Source organism: Scyliorhinus torazame, unplaced genomic scaffold (assembly GCF_047496885.1).
Source record: "Scyliorhinus torazame isolate Kashiwa2021f unplaced genomic scaffold, sScyTor2.1 scaffold_91, whole genome shotgun sequence".
Taxonomy (NCBI): Eukaryota; Metazoa; Chordata; class Chondrichthyes; order Carcharhiniformes; family Scyliorhinidae; genus Scyliorhinus; species Scyliorhinus torazame.
Genome location: NW_027307818.1, coordinates 422,835 through 439,658, shown reverse-complemented (window position 1 = coordinate 439,658; position 16,824 = coordinate 422,835). Strand labels below are relative to the sequence as shown.

At 50.3% G+C, this 16,824-nt stretch overlaps 1 protein-coding gene across 1 annotated transcript in view; it reads left to right on the top strand.

Moving 5' to 3' along the window:
- Window positions 1-16,824, top strand: part of LOC140405579 (phosphatase and actin regulator 1-like) — a gene marked incomplete at its 3' end in the record, with an annotated part of 649,269 nt that overhangs the window by 224,936 nt on the left and 407,509 nt on the right. The window contains exon 6 of the mRNA XM_072494136.1: window positions 11,838-11,960. Within this exon, the coding sequence (XP_072350237.1) occupies window positions 11,838-11,960 (123 nt within the window). The remainder of the gene's footprint in view (window positions 1-11,837; window positions 11,961-16,824) is intronic.

Here is a 16,824-nt window from a genome sequence, read left to right as displayed (position 1 = left end):
GAGTCCGATGTAATGGTATTACAATTAAATAAGGGTAACTATAAAAACATGAGGGAGGAGCTGGCCAGAGTTGATTGGAAAAGGAGCCTAGCAGGGAAGACAGTGGAACAGCAATGGCAGGAGTTTTGGGGAGTTATTCGGGAGGCACAGCAGAAATTCAGCCCAAGGAGGAGGAAACATGCTACGGCCAGGACAAGGCATCCATGGTTGACGGGGGATGTCAAGGACAGCATAAAAGCAAAAATAAAAGCATACAAAGTGGCAAGCATTAGTGGGAAGCCAGAGGATTGGGAATCATTTAAAAGCGATAAGGGGAGAGAAGATGAAATATGAGTGCCAGTTAGCTAGTAACATAAAAGAAGATGGGAAGAGTTTCTTTCAGTATATAAAAGGTAAGAGAAAGGCAAAAATAGACATTGGACCACTGGAAAACGTGATTGGAGCAGTAATAATCGGAAACAAAGAAATGGCAGACGAACTGAATAGTTACTTTGCATCCGTCTTCATTGAGGAAGACACCAGTGGGATGCCAGAGCTCCAGGAGAATCAGGGGGCAGAGGTGAGTGCAGTAGCCATCACTAAGGAGAAGATTCTGGGGAAACTGAAAGGTCTGAAGGTGGATAAGTCACCTGGACCGGATGGTCTACACTCTAGCATCCTAAAAGAGATAGCTGAGGAAATTGTGGGGGCATTGGTGGTGATCTTTCAGGAATCACTGGAGGCAGGAAGGGTCCCAGAGGACTTTAAAGTGGCTAATGTAACACCACTGTTTAGGAAGGGAGAGAGGCAGTAGATGGGAAATTATAGGCCGTTTAGCCTAACTTAGGTCATTGGTAAGATTTTGAATCTGTTATTAAAGATGAGATCGCGAAGTACTTGGAAGTGCATGGTAAAATACGACTGAGTCAGCGGCTTTGTCAAAGGGAGGTCATGCCTGACAAATCTGTTTGTTCTTTGAGGAGGTAATAAGGAAGTTAGACAAAGGGGAACCAGTGGACCTAATTTATTTAGATTTCCAGAAGGCCTTTAACAAGGTGCCACATAGGAAACTGCCAAATAAGTTAAAAGCCCATGGTGTTAAGGGTAAGATCCTGGCATGGATAGAGGATTGGCTGACTGGCAGAAGGCAGACAGTGGGGATAAAGGGGTCTTTTTCAGGATGGCAGCAGGTGACTAGTGGTGTGCCTCAGGGGTATGTGCTGGGACCACAACTTTTTACAACATACACAATAATGATCTGGAAGAAGGAACTGAAGGCACTGTTGCTAAGTTTGCAGATGATACAAAGATCTGTAGAGAGACGGGTAGTATTGAGGAAGCAAAGGGTCTGCAGAAGGAATTGGACAAGCTAGGAGAGTGGGCAATGAAGTGGCAAATGAAATACAATGTGGAAAAGTGTGAGGTAATGCACTTTGGAAGGAGGAATTTAGGCAAACACTATTTTCCAAATGGCGAAATACTTAGGAAATCAGAAGCACAAAGGGACTTGGGAGTCCTTGTATTCTATTAAGGTTAACGTGCAGTTTCGGTCGGCAGTTAAGAAGGCAGATGCAATGTTAGCATTCATGTTAAGAGGGCTAGAATACAAGACCAGGGATGTACTTCTGAGGCTGTATAAGGCTCTGGTCAGATCCCATTTGGGGGCAGTATTGTGAGCAGTTTCAGGCCTCGTATCTAAGGAAGGATGTGCTGGCCTTGGAAAGGGTCCAGAGGAAGGAGGTTTACAAGAATGATCCCTGGAATGAAGAACTTGTCGTATGAGGAACGTTTGAGGACTCTGGATCTGTACTCGTTGGGAGTTTAGAAGGATGAGGGGGATCTTATTGAAACTTGCAGGATACTGCGAGGCCTGGATAGAGTGGACGTGGATGATGATGTTTCCACTTGTAGGAAAAACTCGAAGCAGAGGACACAATCTCAGACTAAAGGGGCGATCCTTTAAAACAGAGATGAGGAGGAATCTTTTCAGCCAGAGGGTGGTGAATCTGTGGAACTCTTTGCCGCAAAAGGCTGTGGAGGCCAAATCACTGAGTGTCTTTTTTTTTTTTATATAAATGTTTTATTGAAAATTTTTTCCCAAACAACAATTTTTCCCCTCTTACAAAGCAAACGCAACAATAACAATACAGAAATTTTAAACAATACACAAGTAACAAAACCCCTTTATCTTTGACCTAAACTAAACCCCCCCTCCCCCCCCCTCCCCCTGGGTTGCTGCTGCTGGTCATCTGTCTTCCCTCTAACGTTCCCCTAGGTAGTCGAGAAATGGCTGCCACCGCCTGGTGAACCCTTGAGCCGATCCTCTCAGGGCAAACTTTATCTGCTCCAGTTTAATGAACCCCGCCATATCATTTACCCAGGCCTCCAGTCCGGGGGGTTTCGCCTCCTTCCACATGAGTAGGATCCTGCGCCGGGCTACTAGGGACGCAAAGGCCACAACGTCGGCCTCTTTCGCCTCCTGCACTCCCGACTCTTCCGCAACTCCAAATAGAGCTAACCCCCAGCCTGGTTTGACCCGGGCCCTCACCACCCGCGAAATCACTCCCGTCACTCCCTTCCAATACCCTTCCAGTGCCGGGCATGCCCAAAACATATGTGCGTGGTTTGCCGGGCTCCCGCCACACCTCCCACATTTGTCCTCCACTCCAAAGAACCTGCTCAATCTTGCTCCCGTTATGTGTGCTCTATGTAGCACCTTAAATTGAATCAGGCTAAGCCTGGCGCATGAGGAAGAGGAATTTACCCTGCTTAGGGCATCAGCCCACATACCCTCCTCTATCTCCTCCCCTAGTTCTTCTTCCCACTTTCCTTTTAGTTCGCCCACCGACTCCTCCCCCTCTTCCCTCATCTCTCGGTAAATCTCTGACACCTTGCCCTCTCCGACCCACACCCCTGAAAGCACCCTGTCCTGTATCCCCTGTGTCGGGAGCAATGGAAATTCCCTCACCTGTTGTCTAGTAAATGCCCTCACCTGCATATATCTCAAGAAATTTCCCCGGGGCAACTTATACTTTTCCTCCAATGCTCCCAAGCTCGCAAAAGTCCCATCTATAAATAAATCTCCCACCCTCCTAATTCCCAACTGGAACCAGCTCTGAAATCCTCCATCCATTCTTCCTGGGGCGAACCTATGGTTGTTCCTGATTGGGGACCCCACCAGGGCTCCCCGCACCCCTCTCTGTCGCCTCCACTGTCCCCAGATATTCAATGTTGCCGCCACCACCGGGTTCGTGGTAAACTTTTTAGGTGAGATCGGTAGCGGCGCCGTCACCAGCGCCTCTAAACTCGTCCCTTTACAGGACTTTCTCTCCAGTCTTTCCCACGCCGCTCCCTCACCCTCCATCATCCATTTACGTATCATTGCCACATTGGCGGCCCAATAGTAATCGCCCCAGTTCGGTAGTGCCAATCCTCCTCTGTCCCTACTACGCTGAAGGAACCCCCTCCTTACTCTCGGAACTTTCCCTGCCCACACGAAGCTCGTGATGCTCCTGTCTATTTTATTAAAAAAGGTCTTAGTGATTAGTATAGGGAGACATTGAAATACAAATAAGAACCTCGGGAGGACCATCATCTTAATTGCTTGCACCCTGCCCGCCAGCGATAGAGGCTGCATGTCCCACCTCTTGAAGTCCTCCTCCATTTGTTCTACCAACCGTGTCAGATTAAGTCTGTGCAAGGTTCCCCAGCTCCTAGCGATCTGAATCCCCAGGTATCGGAAGTTTCTTTCCACTTTCCTTAGAGGCAAGCCTTCTATCTCTCTACTCTGGTCCCCTGGATGTATCACAAATAATTCACTCTTCCCCATGTTTAGCCTATACCCCGAGAAATCCCCGAACCCCCTCAAAATTCGCATAACCTCTATCATTCCCCCCGCTGGGTCCGACACGTATAACAATAGGTCATCCGCATATAACGAGACTCGGTGTTCTTCTCCCCCTCTAATCACCCCTCTCCATTTCCTGGAGTCTCTCAACGCCATGGCCAGAGGTTCAATTGCCAACGCGAACAACAATGGAGACAGCGGGCATCCCTGTCTTGTTCCCCTATATAGTCGGAAATACTCCGATCTATGTCGACCTGTAACTACGCTTGCCGTTGGAGCCCCATAAAGAAGTCTAACCCAGCTAATAAACCCGTTCCCAAACCCAAACCTCCTTAACACTTCCCATAAATACTCCCACTCCACCCTATCAAATGCCTTCTCTGCGTCCATTGCCGCCACTATCTCTGCCTCCCCCTCCACTGGGGGCATCATTATCACCCCTAATAGTCGTCGCACGTTAACATTCAGTTGTCTCCCTTTTACGAACCCTGTCTGGTCTTCGTGCACCACCCCCGGGACACAGTCCTCTATCCTCGATGCCAGTACCTTTGCCAACAATTTGGCGTCCACGTTCAACAATGAAATGGGTCTATAGGACCCGCACTGCAACGGATCTTTATCCCTCTTCAAAATTAACGATATCGTCGCCTCCGACATCGTCGGGGGTAGAGTCCCCCCTTTCCTGGCCTCATTGAACGTCCTCACCATCAACGGGGCCAACAAGTCCACATATTTTCTGTAATACTCCACCGGGAACCCGTCTGGTCCTGGGGCCTTCCCTGCTTGCATGCTTCCCAGTCCCTTAATAACCTCGTCCACCCCAATCGGTGCCCCCAGGCCTACCACCCCCCGCTCCTCCACTTTCGGGAACCTCAATTGGTCCAGGAACTGCCGCATCCCCTCCTCTCCCTCTGGGGGTTGAGACCTATACAGTTCCTCATAGAAGGTCTTGAACACCTCATTTATCTTTCCTGCCCTTCGCACCGTGTCTCCCCTTTCGTCTCTAATTCCTCCTATTTCCCTCGCTGCTGCCCTCTTTCGCAATTGATGAGCCAACAGGCGACTCGCCTTTTCCCCATATTCATACCTCCTCCCCTGTGCCTTCCTCCACAGTACCTCCGCCTTTCTGGTGGTCAGAAGGTCAAATTCCGTCTGGAGTCGTCTCCTCTCCCTGTACAATTCCTCCTCCGGGGTCTCTGCAAATTCCCTATCCACCCTTAAAATCTCCCCCAGTAATCTTTCCCTTTCCTTGGCCTCTGTTTTCCTTTTGTGGGCCCCAATGGAGATCAGCTCTCCTCTGACCACCGCTTTTAGTGCTTCCCATACCACTCCCACAGGGACCTCGCCGTCGTCATTGACCTCCAGGTATCTCTCAATACACCCCCGCACTCTTGCACACACTCCCTCATCCGCCATCAGTCCCACATCTAACCGCCAGAGTGTTCTCTGCTCCCTTTCCTCTCCTAATTCCAGGTCCACCCAATGTGGGGCATGATCCGAAACCGCTATGGCTGAGTACTCAGCTTCTTCCACCCTAGAGATCAACGACCTTCCCAAAACAAAAAAATCTATCCGGGAGTACACTTTATGGACATGGGAGAAGAAGGAATACTCCCTAGCCCTAGGTCTAAGAAATCGCCATGGATCCACTCCCCCCATTTGGTCCATAAACCCCTTAAGTACCTTGGCCGCTGCCGGCCTTCTTCCGGTCCTTGAGCTGGATCTATCTAGCCCCGGGTCCAGCACCGTATTAAAGTCCCCTCCTAAAATCAAGTTTCCTACCTCCAGGTCCGGTATACGCCCCAGCATCCGTCTCATAAATCCCGCATCGTCCCAGTTTGGGGCATACACGTTAACCAACACGACCTCCATTCCCTCCAGCCTGCCACTCACCATTACATATCTACCTCCGCTATCTGCTACGATGTTCTTTGCTTCAAATGCGACCTGTTTCCCCACCAAAATGGCCACCCCTCTATTCTTTGCGTCCAGTCCTGAGTGGAACACCTGTCCCACCCATCCTTTCCTTAGCCTAACTTGGTCCGCCACCTTTAGGTGCGTCTCTTGGAGCATAACCACGTCTGCCCTTAGTCCTTTCAAATGCGCGAGCACTCGGGCCCTTTTTATCGGTCCGTTCAGGCCTCTCACGTTCCACGTGATCAGCCTCACTAGGGGGCTACCTGCCCCCCTCCCGTGTCGACTAGCCATTACCTTCTCTAGGCCAGTCCCATATCCCGCCTCCACGCTCCCGCTCGCTCCCCCAGCGTCGCACACCATCCCCGCCCACCCACTCTTTAGCCATTTCCTTTTGGATTTCCGCAGCAGCAACCCAGTTGTCCCCCCCCCCTTCTCCCTCCCTCCTCCCCTCCCCGCTAGATCTCTTTCTAGCTTGATTGCTCCCCCCATATTACTTCCGTAAGTCAGCTGACTTCAACTGACCCCGGCTACTCCTGCTCACTCCTCGACCCCCCCCATGTGGGGAACTCCCATCCGCCTTGCGCCTGTCTTCCCGCCTTATTCTTTCTGGTGCGGGAACATCCCTTTACCTGACCCGCCTCTTATGGCGCAGCTCCCTTTCCCCTCCCCCTCCCCTTCCCCATTCTCCAACTATGTCCCGTCTTTCCCCCCTCACCGGCGCCCACATTTCCCCAATGTCTCCCCCCTTCCCTGTTTACTTCTCAATTAACTTCCACCGTAACATTAACAATAACATTTCCTGCAGCATCAGTCCCTCAGTTCCGATCCAATTTCTCTTCTTTGATGAAGGTCCATGCTTCCTCCGCCGTCTCGAAATAATGGTGTCTCTCCTGATACGTGACCCATAGTCTTGCCGGCTGCAGCATCCCGAACTTCACCTTCCTTTTATGCAACACCTCTTTGGCTCGGTTGAAGCTCGCCCTCCTTCTCGCCACCTCCGCACTCCAATCCTGGTATACCCGTACCACTGCATTCTCCCATCTGCTACTCCGCACCTTTTTAGCCCATCTCAGGACCTCTTCTCTATCCTTAAGGCGGTAAAATCGCACGATTATCGCCCTGGGTGGTTCTCCCGCTTTTGGTCTTCTCGCCGGAATCCGATTTGCCCACTCCACCTCCAAGGGGCCCGTAGGGGCCTCAGCACCCATCAGTGAGCTCAGCATCGTACTTGCGTACGCTCCACAGTCCACTCCTTCCACACCCTCAGGGAGACCCAGTATCCGAAGGTTCTTCCTTCGCGCTCCATTTTCTAGGGCTTCGATCCTTTCAGTACACTTTTTATGAAGTGCCTCGTGCGTCTGTGTCTTAACCGCCAGGCCCAGGATCTCGTCCTCAATATCTGTCACCTTCTGCTCCACCACACGGAGCTCTGTCTCCTGGGTCTTTAATGTCTCCTTGAGCCCCTCAATTGCCTGTAGCAACGGGGTCAGCACCTCCCTCTTCAGCAGCTCCACGCACCGTCTCACAATTTCATGCTCAGGCCCCCATGTCGCCTGCGCTTTCTCCGCCGCCATCTTGTACTTCTCTCTTTCTGACCCTTTGGTCGACGATTCCTCGCGCTGCAGCCGCCGCCGCCGGTTTTTTCCTCCTTCGTTTGGGGGGGACTCCCTTCTCACACGCCCCACACCGGGTTGCGTCGTCGAAAAATTCCCCGTTGAGGCTCTTAAAAGAGCCCGAAGGTCCGTCGGAGCTGGAGCCGCCGAAGCGTGCGGCTAGCTAGGCATCACTGCAACCGGAAGTCCCTTCAGTGGCCTTGATGAGGTCTTTTCACAGTTGTTCCCTCTGCTGCTAGAATTCACCTTTGATACAGGCCCTCAGGTCAGCTTGCAGCTTTAAGCTTGCCCTTCCCCCGCCTGCATACTGGAAGAGGCCCTGTTTATCCTGTAGTTGCAGCCAAATCTTTCACTGTTTCTGCGTGTGTCTGGCAACCAAGAGACATACCCTTCCTGGGGGACACTGTCGGGGGAATATTGCCGCCTTCTTCCCACACCGGGAAATGTCAAACAAATGCCGTGGGGGCCCTGTAAAAGAGCCCAAAAGTCCGTTCCAAGCAGGAGCTGCCGAATATGCGACCTAGCTCTGCATAGCCGCACCCGGAAGTATCACTGAGTGTCTTTAAGACAGAGATAGATAGGTTCTTGATTAATGAGGGGATCAGGGGTTATGGGGATGAGAAAATATCAGCCATGATTGAATGACGAAGCAGACCCGATGGGCCTAGTGGCCTAAATCTGCTCTTATGTCTTCTGGTCTTATTTGCCTCATCCACCTCATTATGTTCTCCTTGTCAAGAAATCGCGTGGGCGCACCACCATCGCCTTTGATGGTTCCCCTGCCTATGGTCTCCTCCCCAATGCCCTATGCGCTAGGTCTACCTGGGGGGGGGAGGGGGGGGGGGGCTGCGGGGATGCAAGACCTTCTAATCTACCAACATATCGAACATACATTCCATGAATCCTTTCAGGCAGCCCTGCAATCAAAGATTCTGCCTCCTGGAACAATTCTCCAGGTCCTCCACCTTCTCACGCCACATCTCCGGCTCTCCACCACAAGCGCCATCTCTGCCTCCAACGAGGCTCGCCGGTTCTCATGCTCGCCCACCGCCTCCTCCACCTTCTGGACTGCCAGACCCTGCACCTCCAGCCTCTGCTCCACTCTCCTGATAGAAGTCCTAAGCGGCTCCACCATCTTTTCAAGGTCCTCTTAAGCCATCTGCCTCTGCTGCTGGAACTTAGCATTCCACCAGTTGCTCAGTAGACCACTGGGTGGGCAACGTCACCCCAGCACCATCCGCCATCTTTTCCCTTGTCGCACCTCGAATAACCTCTCGGCCAGGCTGCTGTTACACTCCTTGTCTGGTAAGCCATAAACCAGCCCCATGGTGGAGCACAAATATTTCTCAGTGCTCATGCACCTCACACCAGCAAACAACCGTTAAATCGGATGAAAAAGGACCAAGCAATTCCACCTCGAGCGGGAACCACCAAATGTGTAACTCACTCCATGGCCACAACTGGAGGTCCAATGATATTTTCATGCTCACTATTACTGAGACTAGCTTCCAGGTCCAGATTTTATTAATTTAATTAAAATTTCACCAGCTGCTGTGGTGGGATTTGAGCCTGTGTCCCCTGGGCATTAGCCTGGCCCTTTTGTCCTCACTTTTCATCTCACCAGCCTCCATATTCAAATGATCATCCTCTACCATTTCCACCAACTCCAGAATGTTGTCACCACTAAACACACCTTCCCCTTACCCCCTGTCAGCATTCTGTAGGGACCACTCCCTCCATGACACTCTGGTCCACTTCTCCATTACCTCGAAACCTTCACACAGCACCTTCCCATGCAATCACAGGAGATGCGGCAACACCTTCTCCCTTTACCTCCTCCCTCCTCACCATCCAAAGATCCAAACATTATTTTCACTTGTGCCTTCTTCAATTTGATCTATTGTACTCACTGCTCCAAATGTGGTTTCCTCTATATTGGGGAGACAAATTCGCAGACTGGGTGACCGCTTTGCGAAACACCTTTGCACGGTCTGCAAGCACGACCCCAACTTTCTGATCACTTGTCATTTCAACTCAGCATCTTGCTCTCATGCCCAGATGTCCATTCTCGGCCTGCTGCAATGCTCCAGTGATGCTCAATGTAAACTGGAAAAACAATACCTCATCTTCTGATTCGGCATGTTACTGGACTCAACATTGCATTCAACAACTTTAGACAGTAACTTTTTCCTCCATCTTAACCCACACCGTTTATAGTTTGTTGTTCATTGTTTCCCAGCTACCTGGCCTGCCCCAACACAACCCCACCCCTCCCCCACTTAGTCAGGTGTCCTTGACTGTTGAGTTGCTTCCATTAACAAATTCTGCTATCGCACCTTTTGCCACCATTAGCAATCTTCATCCCCAAATGGAAACATGAACACTCCCCTTTGTGAATCTCTCCTCTGCTCCAACCTCTTCTATTCTGCCCCATCGCCTCTGCTCCCTTTCCAACTATATATTCTTACATTTCTACCTTTTCTCAGTTCTGTAAGAAGGATTATTTAGACTCCATGTTAACTCTGTTTCTCTCGACAGATGCTGTAAGACCTCCTGAGTTTATCCAGCATGTTCTGTTTTTACCTCAGTATTACTCGTTCCATGACAAAGGATATTACAGCACTAAACAGGTCCTTCGGCCATCCAAGCCTCTACCGGTCAAGATACCACCCTTGGCCAAACCCTCAGCAGTTCCTTGTGCCTCATCCCTCTATACCCATCCTATCCATGTATGTATCTGCTTCCACAACCTCCCCTGGTAACGCGTTCCAGTCACTCACCACCCTCTGTGTAAAAAACCTGCCTCACACATCTCGCCTAAACTTTGCCCCACGACCATAAACCTATGCCCCCTAATGACTGACCCCTCCACCCTGAGAAAGATTGCCTCCCATCCACTCTATCCATGCCCCTCATAATCTTGTAGACCTGTGTCCGGTCGCCCCTCAGCCTCCGTGGTTCTAATGAAAACAAACCGAGTCTATTCAGCCTTTCCGCAGAGTTAATACGCTCCAGACCAGTCAACATCCTGTCAGCAGATTGAAAATACTTTTTTCTGGACAGCACGGCGCTGAGATCCCAGGTTCGATCCTGGCTCTGAGTCACTGTCCGTGTGGAGTTTGCACATTCTCCCTGTATTTGCTTGGGTTTCTCCCCCACATCCCAGAAGATGTGCAGGTTTGGCGACGCTAAAGTGCTGAACAGTGGGCTGAACAGCTGGCTTGAAAAACAGAACAATGCCAGCAGCGTGGGTTCAATTCCTGTACTAGCCTCCTTGAACAGGCGATTAGGGGGTTTTCACAGTAACTTCATTTGAAGCCTACTTGTGACAATAAGCGATTTTCATTTCATTTCAATTGGAAAATATTAATTGGGTACACTAAATTTTTTTTAAAAGAAAATACTTTTTTCTCGTTGGTCTGGCTGGATATAAATCTGGATTTCTTCAGAGGCAAAGTGCAATAACCCATGGCATGCTCTGGTCTATCCTAATTGCATGCCTTTGATATTCTGACCACTGACCATCCAAGGAGGGAAGGAGTAATCAGTACATTGGCTTCAGCTTTGCATGAAGTCCCATTCAAGCTGATATTTGAAGAATAATTTGGGGAGGCTTGGCTCCAGTTATCCCAAGAATAGGGATCACTGAATCAGATGCATGGGTCAGCAAGTCCAATTTGTAACATTCACAATTTTAGAGTCATTAATTTCAATATTGTGAATCAGCTCTGTTCAAACTGAGGAGCTCCGTGAGTTAGTTCTGTTCAATTCTCGGATCTGGAATCCCAGAGACTGACTCTGTTTAATTACATTCATAAGAAAAATAAGCACCTGAAGCAAAGATTGTGCAATTTTATTGAAAATGTGTCTAAACTTCAGGGCCAAATGCCAAATGCAACATTCTGAGGAATCTGCAGTAATTTTCTAATTTATTCCAACTATTTTTCTTTGTGACTTCCTGAATTAGACTATGTGCACTGGCTGGTGAATGTAGAATGAACATGGCATTGTGGAATAGTCCATGGATTGCAGGTGGGACCAGAACTGGTTGTGGGCATTGTCAACAATGCTTTCCATTTGTGAAAGCTTCCTAACAATGGATTGGGACATTCTGAGCATCTTGGAGCTACTAGAACATAATGTTCATTTGTACATCAAAGCAACTGGGCTGATTCTTGAGGGATATTAAGGAGCTTTGGTTTGGATTTATGAAGCTCACCAAGGTATAAGTCTGAGCTGTAGAACTAAGGGCTGAATAAGAAGCATTTCGAGTTTGTGCTTTCCTGAAGGATGTGGTTTCTGCCTCATCCTTGCTCATCAGAATGCAGATTTCCTCACTGATCATACCCACACTGACTTTTAGTGCTTCCATTGTTAGTGGCTCTCACAAAAATATCAACCGCATGACCATTGCAGATATTTGAATAAAGTTTCAGATTCAAAAGGATTTCTCATTTTAAAATTTTCTTCCCCTCTTTTAGGTTTTCCTGCAGCCTACACTATACCTCGGTTGAGAAGGCAGACAGACAGGCAGGCAGCCTACTCCCACGACTCTACCATTGGCACTTGTAAGAGACCAGTGGGGCACATGAGAGCGATCCGAGGTGAGTTGCCTCTGATTGTCTCTCTCTCTTCCTGTGCGAAAGAGCTTAGCCTGCACTCAGTACGTGGCTGTTAAGGTGTGGCTAAGATCAGGAATTTACATGCAGGAAATCACACACATCTGCAATTTAAAAATATTTTGCATGCACTGTTAAGCCCTCCACAAAGCCGGTTTTGAAATGTTTATATAGTTTCCCGGTTTATACAAGACACATGAACTTTGTGTGTATAACTGGTTATTATAAACTGGTTATTTTTTTATACTCTTAGTATTGCTGAATAATGCAGACTTTCACTACAGTGGATTAGAGTATTTCACAGGTCTTGAGCCTCCTGTTCTATATGACTTTTGATTGCAGGATTTTAAACCTTGTTAAGATTTGTATCTATTTTAAATGAGATGGCAAATAATTTTGGGGGATTGTAAGTGTCGCCAGCAACGCAATATTGCCCATCCCAAAATATCCTTGAGAAGATGGTGGTGAGTTGTCTTCTTGAACCTCTGCAGTCTCTGTGGAGTCCACCCACGATGCTGGAGGGAGTTCCAGGATTTTGACCTAGTGACACTGAAGGAATGGTGATATTTTCAAGTCAGGCTGGTGTGGTCTGAAGGTGATAAGTGTTCCCATGCATTTGCTGCCCTTGGTGAAGGTTTTTGCTTTGGAGGGTGCTGTTGAAGGAGATTTGGTGAGTTGCTGCAATTCTTCTCTCAGATGCTACACACTGTACACTGTGCATTGGTGGTCGAGGGAGTTTAAGGTGGTGGTTAGGTGCCAATCAAGCAGGTTTCTTTGGCTTGGATGGTGTCAAGCTTCTTGAGTGTTGATGGAGTTGCACTCATCCACGCAAAATGGAGAGTATTCCATCACACTCCTGACTTGTGCCTTGTAGATTTCCCATTGGGTTGGTGCAGTCACATGACAGGAGACAGATGTATTCCAACATATTTTCTGTGTGGTAAGATAGCGGAGCCAAAAAGTAGTAGGATCCCCAAAACTGTTTTAAAATCCATTTTAAGGGGCAGCTCCATGGGAGATATGAGCCGATGATTGAGGCGACATCACCTGTGGGCTGGCGTGTCACCATAATGATCAATGTCTACAGGTTTATCAGGATGTTGCTTGGTATGGAGGGCATTAGCGATGAAGCGAGGTTGGATTAACTCGGATTGTTCTCGCTGGAATGAAGGACGTTAAGGAAGTTTACAAATTTCTGAGGGACATGGACAGAATGGATTGTCAGAAACATTTTCCCAGAGTCAATTACTAGGGTACATAGGTTTAAGGGGGGTGCGAGGGACAAAGTTTAGAGGAGATGTGCGAGGGAGGTTTTTACACAGAGGGTAGTTGGTGCCAAGAACTCGCTGCCGGAGAAGATGGTACGATAGTGACGTTTAAGGGGCAGCTTGACAAATACGTGAATAGGATGGGAATAGAGGGATACGGACCCAGGAAGTGTAGAAGGTTTCGGGTTAGACGGGCAGCATGGTCGGCGTAAGCTTAGACGGCCAAAGGGCCTGTTCCTGTGCTGTACTTTTCTTTGTTCTTGCAGCGGCTTAACAATAGGCACCGACAACGAAAGCAACAACTCACAACCACACCTTATAAACTATGACCGTATGTGGTACTTGTAGCAGAATCTGCCTCTCTTGGATTGGTCTCTTCAGCAAAAATAGACCATATGAAACTATTACCATCGCCAACTGGGATATTGAGTGATTCATGTGGCAATTTGCCCAAAGGTGGAAAACCAACGCGAGTGAAATGAAGCCATCTTCAACCCTTCCTGCCTGGATTTAAATAGGAGGGAGGGAGTTGGAAAAGAGAGAGGGTCTTCACCCCACACCTTCCCACCCACTTATATGGACCAACCAATAGCGCCTTCTATGCCAGCTAACCCCAAAACATAAAAGACATATGAAATGGGAGAAGATGGCAACAATTTGACCCTCAAGCCTGTTCCATTATCCAATACAAACATGGCTGATATTCGAGCTCAACTCCATCATCCTTTGATTCCCTGAGAGATCAAATATCAGTCTCAGCTTCAAATGTGTTCAACATTGAACTCAAAACCTATTAGGGTAGATGATTCCAAAAATTCACACCCCTTTGATTGAAGACGTTTTTCATCATATCAGCCCGAAATGATTGACTTCTTTCCTGAAACTGTCTCCCCATGAACTAGATTTTGCAGCCATTTTACCCCCGCCCCACCGTCGGATCCCCCCGCCCCCCCCCCCCCTCCAGGATGGCCCCCGCACACTCACCTTCCAGGACCCGCCGTGTGGGACCTGAATAACCCACGCCGGAGGGACTCGGCCAAACTTGTCGGCCACTCGGCCCATCGGGGCCCGGAGAATCACCGGGGGGCGCTAGGAATCAGCGGGCGCCCGAGAATTGGGGCCAGAGAATGGGGAAGCCGGAGGTGAGGCGCGATTCTTGCGCCTGATGCGACCATCAATTCACACGAGACGGAGAGTTGAAGTGAACAGTGGTTTTAATCAGCTAGAACTGTACCTGCCTGCGACTGCACTGCACTGAGAACCGCCTGCAGGGCAGCAGATCTATATACCTCTCCAAGGGGGGTGGAGCCAGGGGCGAAGCCCACAAGGGCACCAACATGATACAGTGTGGTGTAATGTGATACAATGGTCCATAGGTGGAGCCCACAAGGGCAACAACATAGAACAATGCAATACAGTGGTGAATGGTTGCCGTAATACATTCACCCACTGTTTAAAAAATTGAAGTCCAGCGGGGGTGAAGTGGCTCACAGGTTGAGTCTGTCCGGCGCCTTGATTGTGCGCTGCAATTGCCTGAGCTCTGGTTTCGCTGCGGGCATGGGTGTTGAACTCGTCGCTGCGGGCACGGGTGTTGAACTCGTCGATGCGGGCACGGGTGTTGACTCCGGGAGCATGTCTTCTGGAGCTTCATCCCTGTAGGTCGGCGATGGGGGGAAGGGGTGTAGGAGGGTGGGTGTAGGCCATGTAGGGGCGGGGACGGTGTTCGGTGTAGGTTGGGGGGGTAGATGGTGGTTGTAGGGGATCCTGCGGGTGCCAGGCCCCGGAGGGAGACCGAATCTTGTCGGCCGTCGGATGTGCCACGTAGGCATACTGGGGGTTGGCGTGATGGTGCTGGACCCTCTCGACCAGGGGGTCGGACTTATGGCTCCTCACGTGTTTCCGGAGGAGTACGGGCCCAGTGTCGTTAGCCAGGCTGGAAGCGAGACCCCGGAGGTGGATCGCCTAGGGAAAACAAATAGGCGGTCATGAGGGGTTTCATTCATGGCTGTGCAAAGGAGCGACCTAATGGAGTGGAGCGCATTGGGGAGGACCTCCTGCCTGCGGGAAAGTCCTAGACCGTATGGCCAGGAGGACGGCCTTCCATACCGTCGCATTCTCCCTCTCCACCTGTCCGTTTCCCCGGGGGTTGTAACTGGTAGTCCTACTCGAGGTGATGCCCTTACCGAGCAGGTACTGATGCAGTTTGTCGCTCATAAACGAGGAGCCCCGGTCACTGTGGACGTAAGTGGGGAAACCGAACAGAGTGAAGATACTATGCAAGGCCTTAATGACAGTGGCCGCGGTCATGTCGCGGCATGGGATGGCAAAGGGGAAGCGGGAGTACTCGTCAACGACATTGAGAAAATACGTGTTGCGGTTGTTAGAGGGGAGGGGCCCTTTGAAGTCAGTGCTGAAGCGCTCGAAGGGGCAGGATACCTTTACCAGGTGGGCTTTGTCCGGCCTACTCCGCGCAGATTTGGCAGTCCCTGGTCATGGCCCTGACCTCCTCTGTGGAGTAGGGCAGGTTGCGGGCCTTGATGTAGTGGAGAAGCCGGGTGAGTCCCGGGTGGCAGAGGTCGTTGTGGATGGTCCGGAGTCGGTCACCTTGCGTGCTGGTGCATGTGCCGCGGGACAGGGCATCTGGGGGCTCATTGAGCTTCCAAGGACGATACCCGATATTGTAATTATAGGTGGAGAGTTCGATCCTCCACCTCAAGATGTTATCGATCTTGATCTTGCCCCGCTGTGTAATGTCGAACATGAAGGCTACTGATAGCTGGTCGGTGACGAGGGTAAACCTCCTACCAGCGAGGTAGTGCCTCCAGTACTTTTCAGATTCCACGATTGCTTGAGCCTCTTTTTCGACTGAGGAGTGTCGAATCTTGGAGGCATGGAGGGTATGGGAGAAAAAGGCTACTGGCCTGCCTGCCTGGTTAAGGTAGTGGCGAGGGCGACCTCTGACGCGTCGCTCTCCACCTGGAAGGGGATGGACTCGTCCACCGCGCGCATCGCGGCTTTGGCAATATCTGCCTTGATACGGCTGAAGGCCTGGCGGGTCTCAGCCGCCAATGGGAAGATGGTGGCTTTGATCAGTGGGCGGGCTTTGTCCGCAAAATTGGGGACCCACTGGGCATAATAGGAAAAGAACCCAAGGCATCTTTTCAGGGCCTTGGGGCAGTGGGGGAGGGGAAGTTGCAGGAGGGGGTGCATGCGGTCGGGGTCGGGCCCTAGGACTCCGTTTTCCACGACATAGCCGAGGATGGCCAGTCCGGTTGTGCGGAAAACGCATTTCTCCTTGTTATAAGTGAGGTTGAGGGCTTGGGCAGTTTGGAGAAACTTCTGAAGGTTGGCATCGTGGTCCTGCTGGTCATGGCAGCAGATGGTGACGTTGTCCAAGTACAGAAATGTGGCCCGCAGCTCGTATTGGTCCACCATTTGGTCCATCGTTCTTTGGAAGACCGAGACCCCGTTAGTGACGCTGAAGGGGACGTGGAGGAAGTGGAAGAGGTGGCCGTCTGCCTCAAAGGCTGTGTAGTGGCGGTCCCCCGGGCGGATTGGGAGCTGATGGTATGCGGACTTCA